The sequence below is a fragment of the Pterocles gutturalis genome, unplaced genomic scaffold (assembly GCF_000699245.1).
Source record: "Pterocles gutturalis isolate BGI_N339 unplaced genomic scaffold, ASM69924v1 scaffold5708, whole genome shotgun sequence".
Classification (NCBI taxonomy): domain Eukaryota; kingdom Metazoa; phylum Chordata; class Aves; order Pterocliformes; family Pteroclidae; genus Pterocles; species Pterocles gutturalis.
Genome location: NW_010122904.1, coordinates 25,898 through 48,612, shown reverse-complemented (window position 1 = coordinate 48,612; position 22,715 = coordinate 25,898). Strand labels below are relative to the sequence as shown.

The 22,715-nt window shown below is 41.1% G+C and overlaps 1 protein-coding gene across 1 annotated transcript; it reads left to right on the top strand.

The window, feature by feature from the left end:
* Window positions 1-242: 242 nt before the first annotated feature.
* Window positions 243-17,110, top strand: KCNG4 (potassium voltage-gated channel, subfamily G, member 4). The gene is made up of 2 exons (XM_010077691.1): window positions 243-992; window positions 16,325-17,110. The coding sequence occupies exons 1-2, from the start codon at window positions 243-245 to the stop codon at window positions 17,108-17,110; spliced, it is 1,536 nt and encodes a 511-aa protein (XP_010075993.1).
* The last annotated feature ends 5,605 nt before the right edge of the window (window positions 17,111-22,715 follow it).

Genomic DNA, 22,715 nt, shown 5'->3' with positions numbered 1-22,715 from the left:
GACAACCAATGAGGCTGCAAAGCAAATCGCGTTCACAGGCTGCAGATTTCAGGAAGAAGCATAGAGGTGACTTTTACTTACAAAACAAGCACTTATTAATTTTGTGATTTAGAAAAGTAGCCTGAAGCACCTTTTCTCTTGGAATAACCTCTACTATGTTTTTTCTTCCTTCCTGTATCTTTTGGCTGACAGATAACCCTGCTCTGATGCCACTTCGGATGTCCCGGTGAGAACTCTTGGAGATGCCTATTCTCTCTGGAGGCAGTGATCAAGACTATAGTAACATTAGCTACACTTCTTGTAATTCTTTGAGTCACTTCTTTCCTGTCTCTGTTGAAACCCCTTCTGTCAAAGGGGTCCATTACCAAAGAGCCAGGAGGATTTACCATCCTGATCAAGTCTCTGCAGTCGATCTGAAGACAGAGATCATGATAAATGTTGGAGGCATCAAGTACCTGCTACCTTGGAGTACTTTAGATGAATTTCCCCTGACCAGACTGAGCAAACTGAAGTTTTGCAGCAGCTATGAAGAAATAATTCAGCTGTGTGATGATTACGATGAAGACACCCATGAGTTCTTCTTTGACAGGAACCCCAATGCTTTTGGGATGATTGTCAGCTTCCTAGCAGCAGGGAAGCTGATGCTCTTAAGAGACATGTGTGCCTTGTCTTTTCAGGAGGAGCTGAGATACTGGGGGATTGAGGAATCCAACCTGGAAAACTGCTGCTTTCGAAAATTATTTCAAAAACTACAAGAGTTGGCTGAGGTACGCAAAGAAGAAGAGCTCCGGAGGAGCAAAGAAGCTACATGTGTCTTGGATGAGAAGACCAAATTTGGACAGTTTATGAACAGGCTGAGAGATATGGTAGAAAATCCCCAGTCAGGACTCCCAGGCAAAGTCTTTGCTTGTCTCTCCATTCTCTTTGTGGCCACCACAGCTATAAGCCTTTGTGTTAGCACAATGCCAGACTTAAGAGCTGAAGAAGACAGGGTAAGTAAGTCCTTTTTAACTGGTCTAACTACAGAGTTAAAAGAAAATTGCCTGTCTTGCTAGGCATAAATCATTAAAAAGATATAAAAAGATACAGAAAACCCATAGCGATGAGGTTCAAAACTGCCTCTGGTAATGAAATGGTCTGTACCAGAAAATGCGAGAATGGCTTAAATTTCTTCTATCAGTTTCAAAGTGATATTCAGTTAAGAAGAATGTGAACAAAATATTTTACTAATTGTCAGCCAAAATACAGGAAAGAGGTTCTGGGCAGAAATACACTGCAGCTCTCTAATGCAGCATTGTTTTTCCTTCTTAAGAAGCAGTTGGAAGTTAACTTGTTAGCACTGGGACACTCAAACACACTGGGGATTTTTCTCTTCAACATGCTTTACTCTCTAGTTACAAGCAGTCTCTCATTTGGACACATCAGCTAAAGAAATATTTTCCTCTGTCACCATTACTTTTAAAAATAGCCAGATGTCTTTCCTTGTGATAAGTCAAATCATTAAAGAGAAAAAAATAGTCATTAATTTTTCTCCCATAATAATGTTACAGTTCAATAGTTGCATAAAGATTAAAGGATGAGAGATAGATGAACTGTTTTCGCAGATATTGATACTTAAAGCTGTGCCTCCAAAAACTGTAACTCCACGCTAATGGAATTCTGCATTTACCCACCTATACATGTACATACTGTAGGAGTAATGCCACATCCCAGCTGAACTGCTAACTGCATTTAAACCCTTTTCAAGTGGCATCCACATTCATTAAGAGCAAATAAATCAAGCCCGTTTCATACATGAAGGATCTTCTCTATAACATTGTTGTGAATATTTCAGCATTTTAAAGATTTGTTACTCTAATAATAAAACAGAGGAAAGTAACAATCCAAAGTTATTTCAGATGTAGTAGAGTCCAAATTAATCAAATAACCTTGAGTAATCTCTTTAATGAATCCTCCACTTCATTTGCAAACTCTCCTTCCAAAAGTGTTGAGGAAATCCAGGTCAAATAAACTCCCTGCCCCAACCACTGCTACAAGACACTCCTCAGAGTATTGTATATCGATGAATAAAGCCATTTTTAAAATTTATAGCACAGCATGGTGTGTACGATACAAAAATCTATATGTGTTTTATTGCTCAAGCAGTAATTCAAAGTAGCACAGTCACGGTGAAGATATGTCATGATATTTGATGTCTTTGAATAAAACTAAGGACTGCACAGAAGGCTGAAATTTAAGACCATTCCCTGTTCCATTTAACCCCTTGAATATCAACTTACATTTGCATAGGAAGAATATTACTTTTCAGTAATAAGTCTGGTGCTCTTACAGACTTCCACAGCTATTACTTTTGTCAGGAAAAACTGTAACACTCTTCCAATGCTTCTTCCAAGGAAGTGCTTTAAATATAGACCATCCTTCTTCCAGCAAGCTGTAAAAACATTACACACTCTGCTCCAGCAAGTGCTTCCTACTAACTTTGTTAATGGAAGTAGCCCCATGCATTTTATCTTCATTTCCTAAGCGCTACAGAAAAAGCTTTTCTAAACACTTTTCATGCAAAAGAACAAGCACATAATGTTTCAGAGCTCAGCTAGATGGAATATGTTGTGTGTTTTAAAAATAATTAACCATATGTTAGAAAGTGAACCACGTTGAGGGTTATAAGTATATCCGGTAGCTGCAGTGTAGCTGCTGTTCCCGGATTTCCTATAAAACACAGATGACATTACTTCTTCGAGATTTGCATATATATCACTAATTTAAAAAGAAGCAAAATGGACTGAAACAAGCTCAAAAGCTGGAATGTTTAAAGTGCAGAGGAGATGAACTTGAGCAAAGGACCGCCTTTGTCCAAATATTTGGAAACACTACATAATTTACACTTACAGCGTCAGTCTAATGCACTTTGCATTGTGTCCCAGAAGCACAGAACAGAGTATTGAAAGTCCTGTTATCTGCATAATTTAAAATTATGCCAGAGAAAACAGGGGGATATATGAGACAAAATACTCATGTCTTGTGGAAAACCGTAGAATATGAACTACTAAATAGTAGTTTTTTCATCTCTAGGGATGAAAAATTCCCTAAATTTCCATCCCTAAATGCTTAGCCTGCAACATCTGATTTTCTTATTGGGATCTCAAAAGAGCATTTTAGCTAGAACTAGACAAACAACTTGGAGAACTTAATTGACTAAAAATACCACTTCTTGGTTGTGTCTGAGTCACACCCAGACAAACTGCAACTCTGCTTTGATTTGTAACTCAAAATTGTTCACTGGCTGACCTCTGAAAGTGAGCCCAAGATGGGGCCACATTTACCAGCAACCTGGGACAGGCATGCAGAATCTGAAATTTTGGCTCTTCAGGCTGAACATAAAGATCACAGGGTATCTGTTTGCTCAGTGACAAAAAACGAGTCAAATTCCTTCAACAAAGGTTCTGAACAACCTGTAATTCCACACCTGAATTCAAAGATGCCCCATCCAGAGGTTTATTCAATTCCGAGTTAAAGCTTGGCAAAACCTCTATGCATAAAAGTGCTTACAAATACTTCAAGGATCTACTTTCCAGTGTCACTAACACTGGCAATTGAATTTATCCACTCCGAAATGCAAATAAAAAAGCTTTACCTCTGCTGCACAGGTACCACTCTAGGGTCCTTGTTCTCATCATCACAGGCACATTACAGGAGTGAGAACTGGCTGGACTCCAGCTCAAGAAGGATCAGAGTCAAAAAAAAAAATTTAAAAAAAAAAAAAAAAAGAAAGAAAGAAAAAAAAAAAGAAAAAGAATACAAGGTGACTTCCACTTCCCTCAGAGGCTTGGCTGATTCCACCCTGCAGGCGCCTGAAATCACTTGTCCTTTCAGCAGCTGCTAAGCCAGGTCTGCTTAGAAGGGAGAATAGCTGCCCGGGCAGGCAGAAGAGCAAACAGGAGTCCTCACCGTCCGAGGGAAAGTGAAAACTCCAGTCTCCAGGAGAGGGATGGCAAGGAGCCAAGGCAAGAGCATCCGCATCAGGGAAACCCAGTCACCCTGGCAACCAGAGGGGAGGGAAGGAGCCATCTCTGTGGGCAGCAGAAAAGGGAAAGGAGGGTTAGCTTAAAGGGAAGGAATACAGCCGAAAGTAAAACAAAGAACAACTTATAAGTGATACCACAGACACACTCTAGAATATGTCAAATGACATTTAGGAACCTTCTCATTAGAGATATGAAAGAAAAACACAGATAGATGGGCAAACAATTCTGTAACTATACATCACATAAGCACCTGCTGTGAATCCCAACCCAGAGGGAACAGCCCCAGGCGAAGGAGGCCAAAAGTTCAGGAAAACTCCAGCGCAATAAATGTAGAACTCTAGTGATGTCAAGTTTAAGTCTGACCATGAAACAGATATACAAAAGGATTTATCACACGTGATGTTAAGGAAAGAGGACTCATTAGTAACAAATTATGTTATTTGGGCATAAAACAAATGAACCATCACATCCTCCAGTGGCAATACATCCTTACCTGGGATAATTGCATCTGTTCCTTATGGAGACCAAACTGTCTTCAGTCAGGAAGCAAATATAGCATCAGCAAAATGTCATAAACAAGGCACATGTGTATGTAGAGATAGAAAAAAAGACGTATTTGGAGGTGAGGGACTCTGCTTATTATTGATCTGAATGGGTAGCCCGAGAGAACTCCTGAATCAGAGACCACACATATAGGATAAGAAAGCTGAATTGACAAAATCTACCATTATTTCCCCTAAATAAAGGAATTAAGATTATTCCACTAGACGCAAGGCAAAAGTCCCATCACAGTTCCCTGGAAGTGCCAGTCCCACATAAGAGTTGCAATCAGGATCCAAGAGGTGTAACTGAGGTAGTCACTGCTCAGCATATCTAATCCAAGGGAAAAACATCATTATACCAGAGAACTATGGAATAAAACCACCGCAGAGGAGCCTGGCCAGGGAGATTGCTTTGAAGCACTCTTGGGATTTTCTTTAGGAACACGTGTTTCTTGCAATGAGTCCCTAAAATTGGCATCCTCTAGAGAAATGACTCAGCAGAAAGGATCCAGCAAGGTCTTTTCTTCAGGAAAGCAAGCAGATTGGGGAGAGATGGAGAGAAGAAGAAACCCCAGACATTTCCATCAAGGTCTTTTCTTCAGGAAAGCAAGCAGACTGGGGAGAGATGGAGAGAAGAAACCCCAGACATTTCCACTCCCTGTCCCTCAGCACCAGTGACAACCAAATCCTTTTCTCCCCGGGTAGATGGCTCCCAACAAACCACATGTAAGGGTGGTTTAAGAGAGCAGGAACTGTCTGTTCTCTGTTCTCCTTTTCCTCTCCAGTGATCAGTGAGCAGTCAGACCTTGTTACTACTAATTTTTGCATTTCCTCTCAACTGACCTTGAGAAGCTTGTAATTGCTTTACGGATGGTATATAACCTAATGAAACCCAACCGACACAAGCTGCAACCAATATTGTCAGATCTAATGATTTTATCTTGAAACTTAGATTGTTCATTTTTTTTAAAACTCCCATTCCTGGGGTCATTTGATTATGTAAAAATCTAATTCCTTTTAAAAGAGTAAGTCTTCAGTCTCTGGTTGCATTGAGAATCCAGAAAACACGAACAGAGGAAAAGAACCCAGTACCTAACATATAGAACCATTTTCAAATTATTTTTTCCATCCCACCATTACTCTAGAGGCCCTGACTTATGTTTTCCAACGTTTGATGTTGCTGATGCTCTGTATGATACTAAAACCAGCCTGTTTGGCTTGTACACTAGAGGAAACTGCTGAGAAACACATTTTCTTTAAAAGTGGAGCAATTTTACTTTATAAGGGAAAAAACAATTTAGTGATCTTACTGTGAAGAGAAAGAAAATCAGCCAAGATATTTGTTTCATCAAGGTTACCATTGCCACAGCTAAATACATTAATTACAAAAATTCACATTGACTTGTACCTAGCCAGTTCAGTATGGGAAGATATGCTTGAGAGAGGTATATCCTCAGCATTCAGGCTATTAAATCCATTGCAATAACATAAAACATAAAGCTCCATCCCTGCCCCTAACCTGCAGATAACATTGAGTATCTCCAGTGCACTTATTAAAGGGAAACCCAAAGAACTTGGGAGTGACTGGAGGAGATAATTCTTATGGAGAGTGTCACTGACAAGGTGTAAACCCAGTTCTGCTGCTCATGTAGTCTGCAAAGACCCTTCATCAAAGTGTAATTTGACCAACTGTTAGACGCAATCACCTTTCATAAACTGAATATGACCGCCAGATTTTGGCAGAGACTGCTGGCTACCATTTAGGGGGTCTAAATATTGATCAAATAATAATTTTCTAGCTGATTAGACAAGGCTTTTCTGAAAAAATTTTTCGATTACTAGAGCTGACTCCTACTAATGAAGTGGGCTCTCTTCAGAACACACCTGGGAAGCAGGGGTGTCTCACAGTAACTTGGTGTCAGACTTCCCTTCCAACACAAGCACACATCCCACAGAGCATGGCCCAGAATGACTTGCTCTATTGCAAAGCGATTAATGAAATTCCGACTTCCAGAAGCACTTCTAATGCTCATTTAAAAGTGTAAGACTATAAAGGCGTATGTGTGCATGCCTATTTATAAATATATTGGTATCTACATATGACTTGAAATTACTTGGAAGAAAACAAAGCTGGATGTGCTTTTGTTTCATTGCATCTACTCAGTACATTTTCCTGGGTTCTCATCAGCACACTTACTGCGGACACTCACTCTCCTAAATTATCTAGTTATCTAGTACAATTCTGATTTCTTCTAACCGTTTTGACCAGCAATGAAAGTCCTGCAGCAAATAGGAAAATGTGCTTCACTGAAGCACCAAAAAACTCCCAGTCTACCAGGTGTACTCGGCACAGTAGGATCCAGCTAACTTATTTGCTTTGTGGATTGAATTAGTTAAATTAATAACAAGTGAAAAAAGGTACAAGAAATAAGCTGTGAAACAACAGAAATCAGAATATTCAAGCCTGGGACTCTGATATATAGAGAAATTGTCGCTTTATGGCATCTGCTTTTTTTAGAGGTTTGCATATCCATTCAGGAACGTCAAAAGCTTTGACCTTGAAATTGCACCATTACAGTACATAGTTCCACATTATTAGTTTTCCAAGCATCCGCAAACACAATTGCATATTTCAGCATTAAATCTAAAATGTACAACATTGGTGAGGTTCACATTACTTAAGCCCTGCTCTACATAACCGAAGAGGGGCACCAGTGGGGAGCAGACGCTGCCGAACATCTGTGTCTCAGCTTACCCTCGCTGCCACAGAAAACAATTTTTCTTTAGAAAGTCTGGACACTCCAGAGAGTAAATGGATTCTGCACGGTTTTCAAAAGCTGGCTCTGCCAGTACAAGGTCCAATGATCAGAAAGCACAATTAGACATTATTAGTTTGCCTTATGTTCATCCAGTTTTGGCTGTATCCCAAGAGCACTAAGTCTCCCGGCTTTGCACGCTATCCTGGGGGGACACCCAGCTGTTCCAGCTGCTCTGCAACGGGCAGTCCATCAACACGTGTTCCTCACTGGGAATCCTGCTTGCTTTTCCCTTTTGCTGCTTTCGAATTTGTAATATTCACAACAGGGAAAAATCCTGTTTACCTTCCTCACTTGACTCATCTCAAGGGGTTCAGCACAGATGATTTCTTAATAAATGCCTTCTTTGGGAAGATGGATATTTGCTCTGAGGGAAGCGCTATTTGAAATCAATGCATCCTCCAAGTTTGCAGCAATAATGCATCAAGTATTAAAAATCAACAGTCACCCAAATTTGTACGTGTTTTAGAACTTTCATATTTGAATATGATGGAAATATTTGAGGACTCTTCAGTCTACTGCTGCAGTCAAATTCACAATCTGGTATTTTAATTCTGAGCAAATCTAATTGCTAAATTCATTGCAGCATCAGGGCTATGAACTGCATCTGCTGTGTTTATTCCCACAGTGTCAGCACCTCCTGTTAGCACTAGGATTTTCCCTTGTAACAGATTCAACCATATTTGGGACCCCACTGTACTACACAGGTACAATAACAGGCAGTTTCTGCTCCAAGGAACTTAAAATGCAGTCAGGAAAGAAGCAGGGAAGAATCAGTAACAGGGCAAATGATTTGACCAGCAGCAAAACCGGAAATTGAAGGTTATCCCCCTAAGTCCCAGATAAATACCTCATCATTTTGACTATATCGCTCTTCACAGTTACAAAATTAAGTCTGTTAAATTTCTTACAAGGAAAACAAGAAAAAGATAATGCTTCCACATCTTTCTCCTAACGCAAACACTCTGGGGTCACCAATTGCTTTAAATCAAATTCAGATTCTTCAGACTGATTCTCATGGTGTTTGTAGAGTAGGGACCCAAGCTTAAAAGTTAACTGAAATATTTTACTTTAGTTCTACTCCTGCCCCAGAGGAGATAATTATACATTGGATACAGAGATAATAAATTCCTTCTATGTTCTTTTTAATGTCCACATTAATATAATCCCAATATTAGTTTAGTTTCCTCAAATGTACTAGTTGTAGTAAATGTTTTCATAAGTCCAGGCTTCTTTCCCATAAAGCAAAGTGAGTGGGAAATCAGTCTGTGATCAGAATACGCAGCACTCCTTTAACAAGCTCATCGTCTGTAAATCAGGTTACAGTCTCTTTCTCAGCAGGCTGTAAACCTTTTGATTTTATTGCATCAGGCTGTAACAATAAATCCGAGTACTGAAGTGATCCATAACAGAGGGTTTTCAAGTTCTCCCTAACCATCATTGGATTCAGCAGAGCATGGTTTAATTATTCAAACAATAGCGGCAATGCGGTCGCAGTGATTCAGCAGTACCTGCAGCACTGCAGCTGGATCCACAGCTCCAGGTATGCAGGGAACGGAGATTGGCACAACTCTTCCTAACTGAGTCATCATTTTACAGCCAAAGGAGATTTCTCCCCTGCAGCTGTTCATTTCCTGCTGTGAACTGGGATATGAACAGCCGGGAGCTGGTCAGGGACCTCATTTTTTCTTGCTCTGCCTCACTACTCTGCAGACTCCCAGCCTCACCCCGCAAACCCACCGCCTTGCATTTGTGGACAGGCAAAAGCAAGAGCCAAAGCTTGTTTTTGCACTGTTATAGTAGCTTGTATTTTTTCCCCAGAGGGCATTGCCTGCGGAGAAGCTGTAGACCAGGCTGCACTGCCCATCTATAACCTTGAGCTGTGCAAAAGGCTGGAACACAGCACCCTGCCCAGGAAATGTCAACCTTGGGCTTAGGAGAATTCCTGCGAGTTTTGCTCCTAAATCCTCCACGCAGAGTGCTTTATATTTTTGTCTGCGTGGGCCAGAAGGCCAGACTGGAAGCAGAGCAGGCTTGCTGAGATCAGTCTCTCTGTAAGCGCTGGACAGCAGCAGCAGGCAGAAGGCAGGTCGGTAACCACAATACAGGATGATCCCATCTGCCACCGCCTCAGTGGACACTGGTCCCTGTCCACAAACAGTGTGGGGATCAGAGGGGAGGATCTGAGCAGCCACTGCCTTGAACCTGCCAAATAAAATCTGGACATGCCAGGGTAAGTTTAGCAGATGTGAACTGTGACCTTGCACCAGCCACTCTGCCAGACACGTTTCTGGTGTGAAAGCTGATGTTCTGGCAAGCCCATCCTTCGGCTGCAGAGTGCCAAGCAGGTCCAGGTCCTATGTTTAAGGAAACTCTCCTTTAGGACTCCAGTAGGAGTCTGAATCACAAAGACTCAAGCATATTGCTTATGAGTTCCTTCCCTGCTTTGTTTTGAGAGTGTTTCGTACGGGTGACTGAACACCAAAACAGCATTTACTTGGAAGCAATCACTGCTGCATCTAGGCTGGATCTAGCTGGGAAGAGGTTTCAGATCCTCTCTGTCCATTGCTCATTTGTTTTATGATGATGAGCCAGCTGGTTTCTATAAATGTACCCTGGCAATAACAGCCTTTGCATGCAGTGGTTCAATGACGACTTCTAGCTGGGTTCAAGGACTTTTATCAGCTTGGCTTCATAAATAATATTACTTGCTTTTCTCCTAAGTGTGCTGTATAAGCAACATATATACATATTGCTGATTTAGATGTTGATTTCCACTCTCAAGCTTTGAAAATATCAATCTCTGTAGGGATGATGTGATTCTGAAATAATCCATACACCGATCCAGGAGTACTCATTAGCAGAGTGTTCTACAAGCACTGGTGCAACTTTCGCCATTGAACCAGGAAATAGATTATTTGACACAAATCACTAATGTCATCATGAACAGCGTTAACTGGCTTCAATAACCCCTACCAGTCACCCAATTTCTCACCATTAGAAATATTACATTCTAAGTGTTGTCCCTACGTAGATCCAACTTGCTGAAACTTTTTAAAATAGTGCACAATAAAAAAGCAAAATTTATTGAATTCTTGATCATAAACTGGGTATAAATTTGACTATATAACCTACATCTCACCCACACTTTGAACTGCAGTCTCAGCCCCCTCCACCTCAGAAAGGAAAGGGGACAGAGAAAGACAACAAGGATGGAACAAATTCACGCAAGGACTAAGGCAGGCAGAGGTCCTCAGGAGGGGAACAACCTAGGACAGTGGCTGCAACAGAGGTCTGCAAACTTCCTATACTGCAGTTTGTGCCTGTTGCCTCTTGTCCTGTCACTGGGCACCAAAAATAGTCTGGCCCCATCCTCGTGACACCCTCCCCTCAGATATTTGTAACCATTGGTTAGATCCCCTCTCAGTCTCCTCTTCTCCAGACCAAACAGGCCCAGCTCTCTCAGCCTTTCCTCATAAGGTGCTCCGGTCCCTAACCATCTCTGTAGCCCTCTGCTGGACTCTCTCCAGTAGTGCCACGTCTCTCTTGCACTGAGGAGCCAGAACTGGACACATTGCTCCAGGTGTGGCCTCACCAGAGCCGAGGAGAGGGGGAGGACCACATCCCTCAACCTGCTGGCAACGCCCTTCCTAATGCCTCCCAGGATACCCCTGGCCTTCTTGGCCACAAGAGCATGTTGCTGGCCCATGGTTATCTTGTTGTCCACCAGGACTCCCAGGTCCTTCTCTGCAGAGCTGCTTCCAGAAGGTCAGCCCCCGGCCTGTACTGGTGCATGGGGTTATTCCTCCCTGCACATGCCTTTGTTGAACTTCATGAGATTCCCCTCCACCCAACATTCCAGCGGGGCCAGGTTTACAGAAGAGCAATTCGGTTTCCTTACACAAACCCCACTTTCAGCTCAGGAAGCTCTGGAGTGGAAAACAGAAGCTGGCAGATTTGCCTTGGGCATCTGTTCTCTCAGGCTGTTGGAACAGGGCACTGGGCTTACTGGACTCAGTAGTGCCATTCTTATGTTTTATTATGAGCACATTTTTTCATATATAAAGAGAAGTCAATATAAGGAGTCTAAACTGAGCAAATTTACTGTAACGCTATAAACATTCCAGTCCATAAGAGAACCCAAAAAATGAGCCATCGCCTTATACAGGAGGAGGCAACAATGAAAAGGAAGCGTGAATTGCTGATTATCTCTGGTGGTACACAAGTTTGAAACAGAAACTTTGTTTCTTTGAGGTGGTTTATAAATTTAAGAAATCACTCCATATTTCACGCATCAGGCTGAGCATATATCTTTTTACACACAAAATATTGTTTCCTTCATTGCTGAGCCAAATGCTCTCTTCATATGTAAGATCAATACCAGGCACTCATTTTATTACACTTATATCATACGTTGTAGAATTTCAGCTAGAGACAAGCTCCATAAATCTTGATAAATTCTTGCATTGTTCAAAAGCAAATCTGCAGGATGAATGAAGAGTTAGATACTCACTCACCACTGGCTTTGGGATAACTGTGCTCCCGTTACAGTCGATGATAGTACAAGTACTGATTGACACCACAGTAGTGTAAAACATGTCAGAGGGTTTTGTTGGAAAAGCCCACGCAAAATATGTTATGGTCAGTTATAAATAAAACCTCAACTTCCCCTCATGGTCGCAGTCAACACCATGCTGGTTTGGAGCTTGTATAGGCTCTACTACACCACGGTACTTTGGATGTGAAAATGCAGTCAGGAGGAGAAAGATGTCAGTGACAAACTTGACTCAAAGATCTGAAAATAAAAGCTCAGAAGAGAGGGAGTTGTTTGCTGTGTTTTGCATTGGCAGGCACTGATCACTAGAATTTCCCAAATGTCTCTGCTCTGTTTAGAAAGAGGAAATATATAGAAGCTGCTGCGGCACAGAAACTCCTTTACTGGCCATGTATGCAAAAAACCCCTTTCATGGATGAGAGTATTTTGCCCATAATCTGACAGTTCACTGACAGTAACTAATATCTGATGGGAATTTGGTGACAACAGCAAATTTGAAATCCACCACTGACATAGAGGCATCCGTATTTTGGTAAGAACATAGTATTTGAAGTTTTTTGCCTGCTCTTTGGACAACAGTTGCTAGTGGAACATAAGGCACTGTGAGTTCTAAAATCATCAAAAATACTGGGAAAAACAGAAATTGGCTTTGGTATTTAATATTTCCTCTTTTTCACTCTTATCATTCCAATATTTGCCGCTTTTGAACAGGATGTTCAAAACAATCAAGGATCTTCGAAGAGACTGACATTAGAAAGGGATATTCTGTATAAACCATGTCACATATATCACATAATATATAAATATTCCTAATATAGAAAACATTCACACACAAACTTACTGGATGAAATCTATCTCCCAGTGTGAAATCAATCTCTTTCTAGACACTGGTGACAGAGAAATAGAGGCAGGCAGAGGAAGGGGCTTGGAAGTTTCTAGACTATGCCATGCAATGGAGTGACAGAGCCCTGCTGCGAGAGGGTAGCCCGGCTACATTATTTCTGGGGGTCAAGTTAGTCACCTCCATACAGAACTACTGTGCTGCGTGGGTAAATCAGTTCCCTCTGAGACCCAGAGCTGGTTTTGCAGCATGCCTTCACGGACTGTAGGTATATCTAAAGAAAACACATCCTTCTTTTTCTGTCTCTTCCAAAAAAATGAAGCACAGAATTCCCTGCATTAGTCACAGAGACTGTGATATTGTCACTCTTTTGTTTGCTGCAGCAGAAAATGGGACTGTGGTTTGAATCATATGCAAACATTTTTGAAATGTCTTTTTCAAAGCACATAAAAAAGACAAAGTGTGCTAACAGGGGGGAACTCACCAGCCTTTACATCCACAACTATGCACAAAGGAGAAATAAAATGCACAGTAACGTTCCTGAAAAGTTTGAGTTGAAGGAAGCTCTTCTGAAAAATGAAATACACATTTAGGAAGCTGAGTGCAGAAATTGCTTCCTCTAAACTTACACAACTTTCTATGGGGAATACTAAGGCAACTGAGGATGGAGAGAAGAAAAAAAATCTCCCAACTAGTCCTTACAATGCTATACCTTGAAATTTCACACTCAATTCAAAAGATGCCCTAGATCTTAATGGTTAAATTCCCAACAACCAAAATTTATTTTCTTGTATTTTCCAAGGAATTAATAGTGAAAGCTACATGACGATCTGAGAGCAACGCCACCTGTAAATGTATAAAGGTAAATAAGTAACAGATGTATTGCAAATTCAGCGCAGTTCGCAACAAATAAAATAAATCCTGATGGGAACAATGAATAATTCAAAGGCCACATCACTCGAGTGACCACAGGCAGGTCTGTTGCAGAGTCCAGGCTGCACTGTACAAATAACTTACAACTCAGAAAAAGTGAACGCTGCATAACACAAGTGCTGATGGCAAGCAATCTCATCAAGCCAAGTCAGCAGCTCTGCAAACATCGATGCACTCTGGGCACTGTCACAGCAACGACTTCAAACAGGGCTATAACCTGATCCTGTACACGCAACTCTAGCAGGAGCAACTCTTCATTATCCTTTGAGACGTTTACTTTAAGAGATAAAAGATGATCTTGACAGTCTGTGCAGAAAGAGGAAAAATCCCCGAACAGTGCTACAGAGCTAAATTGTTCTGAAGGTTAGACAGGGTAAAACATACACGTAAGGTCATATGTTACCATTCTATGGGGGAGTCTCAGACAATGACAGGCACTGACATAAACACTGCCTGAACAAAAAGACTTGTTACTCCCAAGAACAGCAGTAATTCTATCACAAGGGACACTCTAAAAAACTAACATCGCATTGCAATGCGGAGGGTCACTCAACATTGGTAGTAAGTTTAATTAGTATCCAGCTGAGAATAGATAACATTGTATGAGGAATTGTTCCTCTAAATTGCTTAATTTCAGATATGGGCTATCAGGAAAGATGCGTACAGCAGCCTTGGCTTCATTCTACAGAGGCTGCAAAAAAGCCTTTCACGAACCAGGGGTCTGCAGTTATTCCTGAACAACACACGGCCACTCTGCTCTCCCAAAAGGAGGTTCTTGCCCTGCACAGACCTTCACAGCTGTGAACACCTCAGAGATGTAAGTCTCTCAGGAACACAAGGAAAAGACTCTTTAATCTTGCTAAGGCTCCATGTACCAATGTTGTAGCTAGAAAGACCTATTTGCTAAATAATAATTTTCAAGCAGTTTAAAAATCTAAAAAGAAATTATCGTCTATTACATTTGGGTTTTCTGGAACACGCAGCGACAACACATACTCTGAGTTGAGCCTGGAATTTCAATGGGTTGTGATACTAGTCAATCCCTTTCTCTGATTCCCAGTTATAGCTGGGATTTCTCATTTTCACCAAAAATTCAAACCCTGTACACTTCATATGCCAATGTTTTGACAGTGTGAGCAGCTAAGGTAAGCACACAAGGCTGCTTCAAAGTCAGCCAAAGTCCATGAAAGACTCCGGTTTACTTGAACTGGTTTTGGGTTAGATGGAACTGTAATCCAAATATTTGCACCGATACGACAACTTAATGTAAATAGCAGCATGCCACTGCAAAAATACCATACAAGTACCTGTTAGGTGTAATTCTTCAACAAACCTATTCACAGTGCTCAAAAGGGAAAAGCTAGCATCAGTCCAATCACAAGACGAGGTTTGTTAAGAACATATCAATTCTCTGTACAGGTACAGGAATGTATTCACCAGTAGGACAGATAGGGTGTGTAAGAAAGCAGTGACACCAGCATTTAAAAACCGTGTGTGTGTTCCCCTCAGCGGAGCTGTCCAGCGGCTATGAGTGCATGCTGCCTTCATTGCTGTTTTTTATCTTCTATAAGGCAAAAAATGGTCTCAGGACCTGGTTTGTTTTCTGCAGTTGGAATGCAGGAAGCAGACGCTTGTGCAGATGAAGGAGGCAGTGTGTACACCCCAGTCCCTGGAACCGACGTGTCCCTCTGGTAGCTCGTTCTTTGGATGGATATAACCTGGAGGCTGCCTATCACTGAAGGACAAAGCTCAATGTCATCTCTTCCTTATTCAAATAATTGAGTTAATTTACACTTGCTTCTTTGTTTCACTAGAATAGGCCAAAAGAAGTTTAATTTTTTAAGCTCAGCCCAGGAAAATAAAAAATGTGAATCCAAGGTAGTTCAACTAAAGCAATTCCTTTGATAACAAAACTGAGAAAACGGTGCTTGTAGCATATGGCCTTGATAATGGAAGAGGATTCTTCAAGGCAAGTTTCACCTACTGGGTGGATATTCATTTTCCTTTAAATTAAAACATTTGCATGTAGAGAAAGAAACAAGATTTCTGTATGGCATAACTGAGCCAAGGATCCAGATGCCTTAATCTCTTAGCCACTTTTAATTGCACCAGGGTACACAGCATTTCACCGAATCATAGAATGGTTTGGGTTGGAAGGGACCTTAAAGATCATCTCCTCCCACCCCCCTGCCAGGGGCAGGGACACCTCCCACTAGCCCAGGTTGTCCAAAGCCTCATCCAGCCTGGCCGTGAACCCTTCCAGGGAGGGGGCATCCCTGGAGGGAGCAGAAAGTGGGACTTATTTGGGACTTAGAGAGTGAATGCCAAGACTCTACGCACAGAGAAGTTTCATTGATTTAGACTGGAAGAGGCAGCATAATAAAAATAAGCAGGTAGATATATCTGGTCACTGAGATCTTTCATGTGCTCATCATTGTCTACACACCATTGAAACATGGCTGCCATATGACTAGCTGCTAGCTGGGATTTGTTCATTTCTCATACCAGTGACTCAAAAAGATTCATATTGCTTCTTCCTTAGTCTTTTTGTTCCTTTGTCTTCTGGTTCACAGACTGTTCTTTTATTTAATTCTCTTTTTGTTTTGTGTCAGGGTGAGTGTTCCCAGAAGTGCTATTACATCTTCGTCATAGAGACCATCTGTGTGGCTTGGTTTTCCCTGGAGTTCTGCCTCCGATTCATTCAGGCAAGGAGCAAGTGTCAGTTCTTCAAGGGACCCCTAAATATCATTGACTTCTTGGCTATTTCACCCTATTACATCTCCCTCATCTTCTCGGAAGATGACTCAAATGAGGAAGACGACAGGCCAAGCAGCAATACATATTTGGAGAAGGTTGGTTTGGTGCTACGGGTTTTACGTGCCTTGAGGATCTTGTACGTAATGCGCCTTGCCCGACATTCCTTGGGCTTGCAGACTTTGGGCCTCACAGTTCGGAGATGCACACGGGAATTCGGCCTGCTTTTACTCTTCTTATGCGTGGCTGTCACTCTGTTTTCTCCTTTGGTCTATCTTGCTGAGAATGAATCTGGGAAGGTGCTTGAATTTACAAGCATACCTGCTTCTTACTGGTGGGCCATCATTTCAATGACCACGGTGGGGTATGGAGATATGGTACCACGGAGCGTCCCTGGCCAGATGGTGGCTCTGAGCAGCATCCTCAGTGGGATTCTCATCATGTCTTTTCCTGCAACATCAATATTCCACACTTTCTCCCATTCCTACTCGGAGTTGAGAAAAGAACATGAACGATTGCAGTCTCGGCTAAACAGAGTAAAAAATGCCAATCACTCCGGTGAAAGTGACACCTTCAATGAGACAGACAGCCTGATCCTGGAGGATCAAGCATCACCAATCAAATACATTTACACAGGGAAGTAAGACTGGTTGTAAAACGCCCCCAAGACCAGGAATGGAAATATACACATATGTACATCAACAGAATACACAAAGCAAAGCAACAACATAGGTTACAATGCTATTTTTCTCTGCCAGCATAGGTATAATAAGCAGTGAAGCCAATGCAGCTAGCTCCAGCACATCATTATGGAGCTGGAGGTTTTGAGAATGTCAAAAGTCAGAGTTTATTCAATAATAAATATTCATTCTTCTGTATGATTAATAGGAATAAACTTTGTCTCTGCCAGTCATGTATCTTGCTGAATACCTACTATTGAACAAGTAACAAAACAAAACAGCTTCTGTTGGCACAAATACACTTGTTATTTTATTTGCCTTTGAGTTTCCAATGTTCTTGCAATTAACATCTTGAGCCAAGCTTTAGGATGGATTCCTTCAGGGCTGCGCACCAGTGTTGTTTATGCAATGCTCATCCACCAGGTATACAGAAGCCTTGATACAAATCTGAATTCTGTATCTAAAGCCACTGATAAGCTTAAAACACAAGCATCGTTTGTGAAAGCTTTCAAAGTTTGCCTGTAGCCAGATGATCAATCTACAACTAAAAAATTGCACTGCTGTTGTACAAAATACATAGTGTTTGCAAGAGAATTTGCTTGAAATGCAGATGCAGTCTGCAAACTGTAAACATTTCATACTAGACAGCAGAAGTTTTCAACTTCTTTTTCATATACTTATTTAAAATAATAATGAGGAATAAAAAAACCCAACTTTATTGACCATATTAAAAAGAGTTGGTGTTATCTTTTTTTACTCAATGGTGATGGCTTCTTTGGAAGAAAGATTAAAAATAGAGTTATTGAAAAGGAAATGACAGCTCAGAAGTACCTGAGTTCTTCATGGGATAGTGTAGATATCTTTCATAATTTGACTACTTAGGTGCTGTGAATGCAGTTAGTGGAAACTGATACCAAGACACGAAGGCTGGGTCTCTGCAAACACCCGTGTGCTGAGGGTCTGCACCAGCCCATGGGTCCTCAGTCTGTGAGCAGTCCTGTTGGCATCTGCAGAACGTTGACACACTGAAAGTTGGGCATGTATTTAAACACTGAAGTGAATCAAGGTCTAAATTATTTTTTAATCAGCTTTGCAGCTTTCAGTATTCCATTTCTTAAATCCTCCCAAGGTTCCCATGACCTTGTGATGGAGCAAAGCTCAGCGAAGTGACCATCCAGTTCCAGTTTTCAGCCAGGATAGATTTTGCACAGCGCGGTACAGTTTGGAGCCCAGGGGGTACCTCCAGGTGCTCTGACCCGTCTCCCACGTGGACACACAAACACAGTCACCTGCAGAGTTATGCAACTTCACACAGGCTTTGGGAGTTTCGGTTTTTAGATACTATGCACTGCACTGCATAGCTCACGTACAGAAAAGCACAGCTGTTGGCACAATTTGTATCACATGATTCAAATGAATCTCTTGGATTGATCTTTTTATTGACCCTGTGGTTTAAAACAGAGAAACAGTAGTGGATTTTAGATGGGATGTTCCAACACAATTGGAACAAGCCAACACTACATGACAGGCATTTATATTTACCACATAAAGGGTTGAATTTCTGCTGGCTTATGCACAGGTCCATCTGATTTTCTATTTTTTATTTTTTGCAATTAGCATTTATTTTTTTTGCCAGGAATTCTCTACAGTGGGACTACTTAGATGGTAAACCAGACAAAATCCAACCCCAGTCTGGACCATGACCCAGACCTCTCCAGGGTCCTATGCATGGTGATGCCACCTGCATTTCTCTGGGAGAGTCTGTATTTATTTACAGTTATTCCTGTTTCATAGGAAAAACACTAGCACACTGCCACAATACTCAGCACAGGCCACTTCTGCCTCTCTGGTCTGGCAGAGCCAAAGATAGGGCTTGCTCCCTGCTGACTGATCCCAGCTAGAACATGTATCCTGATGAAGAACAGCCACATTTTAAAAAAAGACATTTCCCCCTGCTAACACACTCTTTGGAAATAAAAACAATTAAGTAATGCAACTGATTTGCTTTTTCTAATTAACAGTTTTCTTGCTACTTCAGTAGTTGGTTCAACATGATCCCACAGAAAATTAGCCCAGCCACATTGCCCTAAACATGTAGATAGCTGGAAAAATACCAGAGCTTTTACTGCCCAAGTACTTACAGCAGCTTAATGCCCAACAGGTTCTGTGGTGTGGGTGGGGTGTGGACATGACATGCATCCACCTTCACAGCAATCCAAACCTTTACTGAGTCAAGCATTTAAAAGCTTGGGTAAGTTCTTCCAAAAGACAATGTAAGAATGTGCTGAAACATGGAGGTAAACCAACCAACCAACCAACCAACCAACCAACCAATCACCAGTGTTCAACAGTAAATGAAGTGTTTGTACTTTCAGCAGAATCAGAATCATAACATATATTTCTGTTTCTAACTTAATCTCTTCCAATAGCCGGGTCTGGGCTGCACCAGCTTTCATAGAAAATATCCTTCGTGATTCATTGTGTTACTAGGGAGGGAAAAATACGTTGAGAGGAACATTTAGTTCCTGTGTAACTCAACTGAGTAACAAATTCAGAACAAGCAGTTACAATTAGCAGATATTGTTGTTGCCAAGATCATATCATTTCATAACCAGACTTAATTAAAAGAGCAGTTTAGCTGCCTGGCATCCGGCTTCTCTTAGTTCAAAGGTTTTTTCCTGAATCTAAATCCCAGAAACAGCAGAGGAACAGCATCCATTATCCAGGGGAAACCATGTTGTTCAGCCCTCACCAACACATTACATCTCTTTTTAAGCTCCTAATTGCTACTCTGACATAGCAACAACTCTCCTGTGTAATGAAGGGACTCACAAAACCCCCACCTGCTGCTTTGTCTGGGGAAGTCGATAGATAGCCTGCTCTGCAAACCAGCTAGGGACACCGGACAGAGAGGGACAGAATCACATGAAAATGCAACACAAGACCCTTCCAATTACTGATCTGAGTTGGAAGCAAAACACAGTGAATGGGGTTTGGTCACAGACTAAATGCAAATTTTCTGTGATGTTGAAATAGTGCTGAGGGGCTCAGACCTCTGCTTTGACCTAACTCTCAGTTCTTCTGGGATTCTGCAGATTGTTTCAAATTCTCTCTGCAGCACTCATACCTCCCAGCTAGTCTCCAGCTGCTTCTCGTCTTTGACTTTCATCAGTTCTTCTGGTAGAGAAGCATTACATAAGATGGACGTATTATTATTTCAGTAATGAACTCCCATTAGTTTCAGAGGTTCAGTATTTTATTATTTCAACTTACTGTTAGATCTCCTGTAATTTGCTTTTCCTCTGTCTTTGGCAATCTGAAGTTTGCATCCAGTCACTAGTATTCATAATATAATTAAAGTTACCAGGTTTATTATTTGAGTCACATAAATTCATTGGAGGGAGCAGTACATTATTTTAGGGATAAAAATTGCATAAGATTTCACTAAGTGCACTGCATATCCTATGCCTAAATTGTAGCAGAACTATTTAAAACTTGTATTGGCCAATATTTTTATTTCAAACATATCCAAACAGTATTCTGCAGTTATTTGGAACAATTAGGCACATCTGCTGATAGAAATTACACTCAGCATGCTTCCTCTGATTTTATTCCTAATGAGAGAATTTTTTCCCCTTCTTTTTGTTCAGAAAATTCTGTTAATACATTGCAGTAGTCTATAAATAATGATGAAAACTTAGAAGGTCAAGGAAATTAAAAGCACAGAACATTCCCTGAAGGACTGTGAGAAAGTTTTTACTTCCACAAGTAATAAATTATTAGCCAGATGTTAAAGTTAAAACTGATAAAAGGCTGATATAATACTCACGTTTCCTAAATGGAATCTGTTTCTGTATGGTTAAAGCTAGACATTCCAGCACATTTTACTGAAAGTATTAAATGCCTTCCTGTGAACTATTTCGCTTCTGTCACAATGGCTTATCTGAGCTAAATGGGGCTTTCCCTGCTTCCCTGAGTCCTAGCCATGGCACAATACCTGGCAAAGCCCTAAGAAATGAGACAAGGTTGTGAAGGCATCAGGTACCCAATATGCACACTGAGTTCTCCGCTGGCCTCTGACACAGGGCATTAAACTGGATCTTCCCAGCAGGCAAAGCAGAGAGATGAAACCTAATACTCTAGGTTACTGCAATTTTTTTTTTCTGCATGATTAAAATTATATTCACAAGGAACAAATGATGAAGACAAAGAACTCAGGTGTTTCCCTTCCCTCTGTGCTCCTGTCTTTCCCGGTTTACTGCCAATAGAAGCTAGTTCTCAAAAACTTATTTTCCCCAAAGTTTCATGTTCCTGTAGTTGCCTTATGTCTGCATCTGTTCTCCATGAAAACTTCACAGAGGGGGAAAAAAACTAAGCCACAGCTACTTCACTATGAGAGATCAGTGTTCAGAATAGTGCCAAGGAAACTCACGTGAAAATTGCAGGCCTGGATCATCAGCACCAAGCAGAAATGCTTAAGGAGCACCTTAGCAGAATATTACAGAATATTCAGCAAGAGGGACAAAAATCCCGCTCAGATTTCATTATTTCCGTACGTGCTTCCCGCCATAACTACAACAGTTGTAAAAATCAAGAAAGAGAAGGGCTCTAGAAGACCCTATCAGATTTCATTATTTCCGTACGTGCTTCCTGCCATAACTACAACAGTTGTAAAAATCGAGAAAGAGAAGGGCTCTAGAAGACCCTTCAGTGTTTCTCTTCTGAAAGTTACAGTCTGTTATATCGTCAGTAATAAGTACCCTAACTAAGTAATAAAACAGAATCATCCTGAAACAACACTTAAAATTTTAAATCTTAAATGAAAAGGTCTACTGCTTCATATTTGGCAATTTTGTTTAAAAAAATCCCTGAGGACTTAATCTATTAGCATACAACTCCATACATGCATGTAATAAAGTCATAATAGCTTCCAAAATTTCCTGCTCGCCAGTTCTAGCATTCAGCCAAATATTAATCAGTCAGACACTAACTACGAGTCAACGGGTTTTATCTCGGCTTTTTCAAAATCATTTCTTTTCATCAGCTTTCAAGAAACTGACGATTCTCAAGTGGAGTGATAGAGAATTTTTCTTCTGCCTCAAGTTAAAGCACTGAGGTACAATTTATATTGACCTTGCAAGGCAATGAAGCCCTCCCAAGGCCTCTGTGAAAATCCAATGATGTTTCACTTTATTCCAGACAAACAGCATGATCATTCGCCCATGTTCCACCGTTTGCCTTTAACTCCGCATCCAGGTCCATGTCACCTCCCACGCAGGCAGGATGCAGACCACGTACATTCCTGGTTCCAAGGCTTCTTTCATTTTCACCTGCCCACTTTGGAACCTCACATCAGGAATTGCTCATTTCCAATACAAAAAGCCATCTCGTTAAATAATTTTCCTATTAAGATTCATAACCCTAAAGGTATGGTGTGACAAATCCTGAAGATAATTGGATTGCACTCCTGAACAGGGAATACTAACAAAACAAAGGATGTGCTTTCATGCCCTTCAATCAGCAGGTCTTGTACTGTCCTTTAAGTGGCTTACAGTGTCTTTTAAGAAAA

Coding starts and splice junctions, on each gene's coding strand:
- KCNG4 (XM_010077691.1), top strand. CDS start 243: ATGCCTATTCTCTCTGGAGGCAGTGATCAAGACTATAGTAACATTAGC. Junction 993..16,324: donor TAAGAGCTGAAGAAGACAGG/GTAAGTAAGTCC, acceptor GTTTTGTGTCAG/GGTGAGTGTTCCCAGAAGTG.